The sequence below is a fragment of the Orycteropus afer genome, unplaced genomic scaffold (genome assembly GCF_000298275.1).
Source record: "Orycteropus afer afer isolate SDZICR_OR568_19922 unplaced genomic scaffold, OryAfe1.0 scaffold00580, whole genome shotgun sequence".
NCBI classification, from domain to species: domain Eukaryota; kingdom Metazoa; phylum Chordata; class Mammalia; order Tubulidentata; family Orycteropodidae; genus Orycteropus; species Orycteropus afer.
In genome coordinates, this window is record NW_006922167.1 from 19,052 (window position 1) to 27,589 (window position 8,538).

The 8,538-nt window shown below is 40.3% G+C and overlaps 1 protein-coding gene across 1 annotated transcript in view; it reads right to left on the reverse strand.

The window, feature by feature from the left end:
- The window catches only part of ATP6V0D2 (ATPase H+ transporting V0 subunit d2), a 77,173-nt gene that overhangs the window by 12,692 nt on the left and 55,943 nt on the right, over positions 1 to 8,538 (reverse strand). The window contains exons 3-4 of the mRNA XM_007956191.1: positions 3,354 to 3,532; positions 1,257 to 1,336 (exon numbers count right to left, since the gene is read on the reverse strand). Coding sequence (XP_007954382.1) covers positions 1,257 to 1,336; positions 3,354 to 3,532 — 259 coding nt within the window. The remainder of the gene's footprint in view (positions 1 to 1,256; positions 1,337 to 3,353; positions 3,533 to 8,538) is intronic.

The window sequence follows — 8,538 nt, forward strand, 5'->3', positions numbered from 1 at the left end:
GGCAATCCTACTTCTGTAGTGATACTGCCTCGGAAACCCAAGGAGGGGTCGCTATGAGTTGGGGCCGACTCGACGGCAAATAACAACAACAACATTCTAACAAGAGTACCATGCCCTTTGATGAGCAGAACCCAGACTCAAGCTCAGCAAATAATTTGAAATTTAGTCCTATACTGACAGGGTGTCCAGAATACACATGTTGGATGGCTTTGAGCATGGAGGGTGTATTGGAAAGGCAAAGAAGTCCAGGCTGTAGGAGTACACTGCCTGTGTTTGAATCCAACTCTATTACTTAGTAGCTAATGGATTCCTGATAAGTAAACCTTATCTCTCTGTGCCTCAGTTTTCTCATCTGAGGAATGGCATAGCACAAATATAATTTTGCTGAGTGGATTAAGTGAGTTAACACCTATACATTGCTCAGAACAGTGCCTCTGTTAGCTGTTTCTCAAGGATGCCTTCTCTGAGCCCATATGTCTCTTTATGAAAAGGAAAATTGCCTGTGATACTGTGCTTTGGGAGGAACATGTGTTTCTGCCTACTGAAAAAAAAAAAAAGAAAGAAAGAAAAGAAAAGAAACACACTCCCATCAAGTTAGATCCGATTCATAGTGATCCCTCCTTGGGTTTCTGAGGCAGTATCACAACGGAAGTAGATTTCCCAACCTTCCTTCCGAGGAGTGGCTGGTGGGTTTGAACTGCCTGACTTCTAGTTAGCAGTCAAGTGCCTTAGGCGCTACACCACCAGAGCTCCTGTTTCTGCCTAGCGTGCATAAGGTAGTCATCTGTTATGCTACACACTGGCAGTAGATTAAAACTGTGAACGCAATTTGATTGGGAAATTCATGGTATCTATCAGAGGATCGAGGGCAGAAATAAACACTAGATAACAAAAGGTTCACTATGTATGCTGTTGGCTTTAAAATGAGTTGATATGTTTCATTCCACTCTTCTATCCACCCATTCATCACCCACCTATCCAGACAGTATCTTTTATGTTCTAAGCACTATGTAAGGAGCTGGGGATACAGAAAAGAATAGGACGTGCTATTTCCTGTCAAAAATCTTGCTGGCTGGGGAAAGTTGACATGCATGTATTTAACTAGAAGACAGGCCAGGATGATAAAAGCTGTATTACAAATATGCATATCTGCATAATGACATAAGTTGGCTAATGGGCAAATTAACTTTTAATACAGAGCTCTAGTTATGATATATTGTTAAATAAAGAAAAACATTATTTGGGGAAACAGTTACCTTGTACAGTTTATTGCGTAGTAATTCAACATTCAGTTCATCTAGAGTATTTTCAGACATACAGTCTTGAAAGAATGGAGCTGAAACCAGAAGTGATCAAATACAACAAATAATGAAAAGCAAAATTACAGACTTAAGAAAAATGTACCCCAAACATATCACTCTGTGCTCACTCCTGATTAGATGACCATATAACCTTGTAACCCAGAGTGGATCAGACTAACAAAATGCTGATAATTACCAAAAAACCAAACCCATTGCCGTTGAGTGCATTTCCACATGGTAGAACTGCCCTACAGAGTTTCCAAGGCTGTCAATCCTTATGGAAGCATCCTGCCACATCTTTCTTCTGCATAATGACTGATGGGCTCAGACCATTGACCTTTTGGTTAGCAGCCAAGCAGTTACCCACTCTGCCACCAAGATTCCTTTAATGATGACAATAACTTATTATTTATTAATCATGTACTATATGTGAGGCCTTTGCCAAACACCAGATACACTACACCTCATTTAATCCTCACAACATTTTGTCCCTGTTCATTTAAGGCTTACTTGTTAAAGTACCTTCTGTCATATCGACCATTTGCAGCCTTCTTATGTAGCAGGCACTGAGCTGTACTAAAATCATGTCTTGGTTTTCAAAACTGTGCTATGTAATGCTGTTGTTGTTAGATGCTATCAAGTCCATTTTGACTCATAGCACCCCCATATAACAGAGGAGAACTGCTCCATAGTGTTTTCTAGGCTGTAATCTTTATGGGAGCAGATTGTCAGGTCTTTCTCCTGCAGAGCCACTGGGAGGATTCAAACAGCTCACCTTTCTGTTAGCAGCTGAGCACTTAACCATTGCACACCCTTGTGCTCTATCGTTCCAAAAGCCCACTACCATCAAGTTGATTCCAACTTATAGCAACCTTATGAAACAGAGTAGAACTGTCCCATAGGGTTCCCAAGGCTGTAAATCTTTACAGAAGCACACTGTCTCATCTTTCTTCCATGGAGCAGCTGGTGGGTTTGAACCATTTACCTTTTGGTTAGGAACCGAATGCTTTAAACACTGTACCACCAGAGCTCCTTGCTATACAGTGAAGTGCTGCTATTTATAAAATAAAGAGCCTGAAGTGAATTGAATTGCTCCAAGCCATCTCGTTAGGACTAGGCAGAACCTGGCTTCACACTCATGGCTGTCAGATTCCATAGCTCATGCCCTTTCCACCATGCTATGCTGCCTCCAGTATTGGTTACTTAATGAAGACACAAAACATTTTCTTTTTTAAATTTCTGTTTTGAAGTCCAACTATTTTGACAAATGATCAATAATGAAGTGCTAGGGATAAGAGGGAGTGAGGGGGCAAGGGGAAGTCATTAGTGACGGAACGCTAAGTTACTGTTAAGGATGATGAAAAAAATTAGAAAAAATAAAAGTGATGGCTGTACAACATGATGAACATAATTAATGCCACTGAATTGTTCATATACCAATGTTGAAATGGCAAAGAAAATTAAAAAGTAACTTGCTACTCCAGATTTTCTGCCAATATGAGATTAATAATGCTTATAAAATTATTCTTTTAGCATTTCAAATGTACAACTACTGTAATGAAATCGACATTCATTTCAATATTGCTTCAGGTCATTTGACAGATGATCTTGAGCATCTCAGAAAAATACCATTCCTGAACTCCCTAAAACAAAATACTTCCTATACAACTTGATTTACACAGAAGTTTAAAATAAAGGTATAAGGAACTACTCATGTGAAACCCAACTAGATAATTAATTTCTTGAGAAATTACAAATTCTGCCATTTAATTGGCATGATAGGGTACGAAGTACAAAGGTTTGGAGGTTGGCAGATGAGCCCAGCTTCCTCTCTGCTACTTGCCTGCTGTGACCCTGAGCAATTTGTTTCACTTCTCTTGATCAGAAAATGAAGGAGCTAGAGGAGATGATTCCTTAACATTCCTTCAGTTTCTAGGAATTTGTATAGTATGACACTGTATTCATGGGTGAAAAAACTTTCATTGAAAGCACATTATCTGATGATATTGATAACCTATGTAGGTGGCTGTACAATTGCTTAGGCATTCATACCTAATGGTGTTTCAACCAAAACAGCATTAAAGAGATCTGAAGCTGTTTCTGCAATATTGACTGCTTCCATTTCCATGAAACTGCCCAGTGGGTGGCATTTTGCCAAAATATCCTTCACAGGTTTTTTTTGCAATGCACCATTCATCAGTAGGATCACGTTGTCTATCATATAACAGCACCTGGTTTAGAAGAAGTACAAATATTAGGGAAACAATCACATGAGGATAAGTTAATACACATAACACCATTCAGGCACACACTCTTCCATTCAGAAAATATTTGAGTTTGTTTTTATTTTCAACTCTAGGTTTATCATGGTTTGAAAAAACATATTCAAAGTCATAATAACCAACTGTTGTTGTCTTGTCATTTTTGACTCATGGCAATTTTGTGTGTTACAGACTAGAACTGCTCAATAGGGTTTTCTTGACTCTAATTTCTATGGAAGCCCTTTTCTTCTGCAGTGTCACTGGGTAGTTTCAGATCGCCAACCTTTCCGTTACCAAATGAAGGCAAAACATTCGTACCATCCAGAGACCTTTAATAACTAACTAAAACTTAAAAGAACATTGACTGATGGGAATATGCAGAAGATGAGCCCTACACAGTAATTGTCAAAAGTGGTAGGGTAGAGTAAGGGTATGAAATTGATTTATCAGAATAGGCTGTGGGCTTGAGAAGTCAAGACATAGCAATCTAGTGTATTTCCCTGTACATAAATTATATTTCAATAAAATCCATTAAAAAACAAACAAACAAACATAGTGATCTAGAGTTTCTTAACTCTACTTTAAAAAAACTGACCATTTGAATCTGGAGGAAGCCTGTCACTGAGGAGTTAAAACTTAGTGTTAAAAAAATTTCTGTATTCCTTTCCTCCTATGAGGCCAGATGCTAAATTTTCTAGCCATTTTTTTTTTTTAAACCAGCTCCCCAAAGTCAGTATGTTCACATTTTATGTGATTTGTTTGCTCAATGGAAGTTCCATTCAGGATATTCTGGTCATGTGCTTGTCCATGCATGTGCTCAGCACCTAGGATATTCCACACAAAGAGATTGAAAGGCAAAAAACCCACAGTCCCTCCTGTCACAGAGAACATAGTTTAAGGAAGAAACTGGACAAAGAATCAATTACAAGAAAATACAAGGAAGTATCCAATCTATGAATAGAGTGCATAGTTGGGTGCTAAGCTTGCCTGTTGATCAGACGTGCTAGGGAAGCAGCATTCAAGCTGAAAGTTGAACAATGAGTGCTGTCCAGATAAAATGGACTCAAAATTGGGGAAAAGATTATTTTCAGTCAGAAGAAAGAGCATGTGAAATGGCCCAGAGATGACAGCACAAGACTTGTTCCAGGATGTTTCTTTTCCTGAGAACTGGAGGTAGGGCTGAGGGTGAACATGCAAGATCCTACAAGACAAGATGAGGAAATTAGATGCTAAGAATGGTGGAGGACATGAATGGCTTTAAACGGGGGTGGAGGTGGGCATGGGTTATGATTTACGTAGAACATGGATAAAACAGGTGTCAAGGTAAACAAACACTTACATAGTGAGGTGCTTTGCAAAAGTTAATTTATTTAATCAAGATCTTGTGAGGTAGGTACTGAAAAATCAAACTCAGGGGTCTGGTTCCAGGATCTTCCTCTTAATCTTTATATTCTGCATTAGGTTGTCAAGGATGCCATGTAGATTTTTAGATTTAAGTCTGTGGAACTACTTACTGAGATGAGAACATTGGGGGAAGAGCAGGTTGCAGTGGCTACAGACGTTTTGAATATAATTTGTTTAAGAATACCCAGTAGATATCCAGGAGGAGATGCCAAGTAGGCCTCATAAATATGAGTCCTGAAGACAGCTGTGGACCAGAGACATTAGGGGATTAGGAAGAGGGTGTTTAGAGATAGGAGTAGAAGTCATGGGACAAATTGGGACCTCATCCAACAGAGTATGCAAACAGTCCTGTCTTGAGAACTCCAGGGAGCCCCAACATTTAAAAAAACTTGATGGAGACTGAGTAGGAATGACCAGATGGAAGGAGGAAAACCAGAGGCGAGACATCACAGGAGTCTAGGAAGAAGTGATCCAAGTGAAAAAGGCCCCAGCAGTCAGGGTAAAGGTGAAGTGAAAAATGTCTGTAAGATGCAGCAACTAAGAAGTCATCTGAAAATATAGTGAAAACACTTAGAGGAGTGTTTGTGTTTATGGATGTGGGGTGTGGGGGCAGAGGGGAAGAAGGTATAAACCTGATCACTGTGTGTTTAAAATGAAAGAGAATTAGTGATTTTTTAAAAGAAGAAGATTTGAAATTACAAGTTGGCTTTAAAGAAAGGCACTTCAGGCCATGAATAAAACCGACTTCTAAGGGCTGGCTCTCAGCCCAATAGTAAATAAGATGTACATGCAGACCACTCAACCCAGGGTGATGCACCCACCTACTCTACAGAGATACATCCCTTGGAGCAATTGGCCATGGGGCACCAGAGGGGCAACATTCACATGGAGGAAATGCAGGACACACAGGAGTGCATAACTATGAAGGGCATGGAGGGTGGGGTGGGGTTATTGGGAAGGGAGAGAGGAGAGTGGGTTAGGGTTGGGGATGGAAATTGGGGAGTGAAACCAAATGTACACGAAATGTGGAATGTAAAACAAATTCTGCTCTGTAAATATGCACCTAAAGCACAATAAAATAAATAAATAAATAGAAGAAAACTACCCAGAGACCCAGGGGCCAAAGAAGCTTCAGATTTATTTTTAGTATTTGCCTTTTAACAGAGGAGGTGAACATGTTTAAATGCTGAGGGCAAAGAGGCCATCAAGAGGGTGAAGTTGCAGACCTAGAAGAGAGAAGGGACAGACGATTGATGAAGTGAGGCCCTCTAGGTTTGACAGCTAAGTCGGGCATGGAAAATTATACCTTTCACTGGATGAAAATTAACTTAGACATTGGAGCATTGTCATTGGAGCTGGTTGCTGCATGGATTACCAACTTCCTCTGGAATAACTCACTTCTGGCTGGAAAAGAGAATCTACTTCATCATGGGACTTCCATAACTTACTCCCAATAAAAATTTTAACTAAAGAAGTTTTTGAATCTAGTAATTAGGCCTTTTTTAAAAGTATATGACTATAGAGTTTCTTCACCTCCCAAACAGCAGTAACAAATTTAGATATTACAGAATTTTTTTCAATCCTTTTTATCTCTTGAAAATGATATTATAATGGAAGTTCTTTTTTAACTGTCCATTTATGGCTCAAAAGAAATTACCTGAGAGTGGAATTGCTAGCACTTAATAATCCTTAGCAGGCTCCATACATTTAATTGTTCCCATAGTTGCCCTGTAATATAAAAGCATATGGATTGCTAACATTCCCAATTTACCAAGGACTATTAGTTCTGTGGAGCTCTGGTAGCATAGTGCCTAAGGCACTTGACTGCTAACCAGAAGGCTGGTGGTTCAAACCCACCAGCCACTCCTCAGAAGGAAGGTTGGGCAATCTACTTCCATAGTGATACTGCCTCAGATGGAGCTCTGGTAGCATAGTGCCTTAGGCACTTGACTGCTAACCAGAAGGCTGGCGGTTCAAACCCACCAGCCACTCCTCGGAAGGAAGATGGGGCAGTCTACTTCTGTAGTGATACTGCCTTGGAAACCCAAGGAGGGGTCGCTATGAGTCAGATCTGACTCGACAGCAGTGAGTTTTGTTTTTTATTAGACCAATGATGATGGGCAACAATCTCAAGGATTTTGCCTACATGTAACACTCAGGCTGTGCCTGTACAGTGTGTGTGTGTGGATGTGCACATAGGTGTCCATGTGCATACATGTGCATGTGTATTGAGTATTTTTTTTTTTTTTTCATTACTACAGAGGTTGTGTCCTATACTGTCAACAGCGAGGGCTTTGTAGATTGAATTCAAATTTATTTCAATTCTTATCAAGTGGCCATTTTTCTAAAATGGGACAATAACACCAGATCTCATAGTGTTGTTTGGGAAACCAAGTGAGAACCCAGTATTTGGCCTATGGTGAGAGAGTATCTTTTTTGCCCCTTGCTCATCTCTATCATACATATGCACAAGATACATAAATATAATTGGCTATTAGAGGTAGAAGGGGGGTAATGTGTCTAGAGAACAGTTTACTTTCTCCAGACGATAATCTTAATGGACTGTCAGAATTATTCATATGGTGATAAAGAATTAAATAATTGCTTTTGTTGCTTAGTAATTAGGAGGGGGCAAAGGGAGACTGTGATACTGCAAAACAGTGCTGTTGAATCTTGAGGAGGCCCAAGACGGACTGGCACTTGGCCTGGGAGAAACTGAAAGGGCAATAAGGCAAGGGGAATACTTCAGACAGAGAGACACAGAGGGAAACAGCACCCTGCCCACAGCAGAACACAATGGGAGAGCCTTTGAAGGGGCAGCCATAAAGGAAAGACATAGAGAGTTGCCTACTGTTTTCTCAGAAAAGTTGAGCCCCACTGCTTACATCAGAGTCTGCAACCAGTAGCCCTACCCCCCATGACCCAGTCCCCCGCTTCCTGCACATGAGTATTGAATTCCAGAGATCAAGCATTCAGAACTAGATCAGCACTGAAAAAAAGCTAAGGATAAAGTACCTGCTAGTGTTCTCAGGAGAAGATACCAACCTCAACTGTTGGATTGATTCTGACTTGTAGTTAACCTTCCGGGCAGAGCTGAGCTGCCCTATGGGGCTTCTTAAGGAGCTCTGGTAGCACAGTGCCTAAGGCATCTGACTGCTAACCAGAAGGTTGGTGGTTCAAACCCATCAGCCACTCCACAGAAGCAAGACTAGACAATCTACTTCTGTCAAGATTTACCACCTTGGAAACCTGAAGTGGGTTGTTGAGTCAGAATCAACTCAATGGCAGTGGGTTTTGGGTGTGGGGCAACTGGGGCTGTGAGTCTTTGTGGAAGTGGGCTATTTCATATTTCTTCTGTATAGTAGCTGGTGAATGCAGGTCCCAGCCTTTCAGTTGGCAGCCAGGCACTTGCTGCTATGCCACAGGACACCCAATCAGGAAATTTTCCCACAAAAACCAGAATACAAAATTTAAAGTAAAAAAAAAAAAAAAAGTAGAAAAATGGCCTAAGTTCACCAAAAAATAGTAAAACACATAAAATCATAAGAGAAAGACCAATCAAAAACAAAATA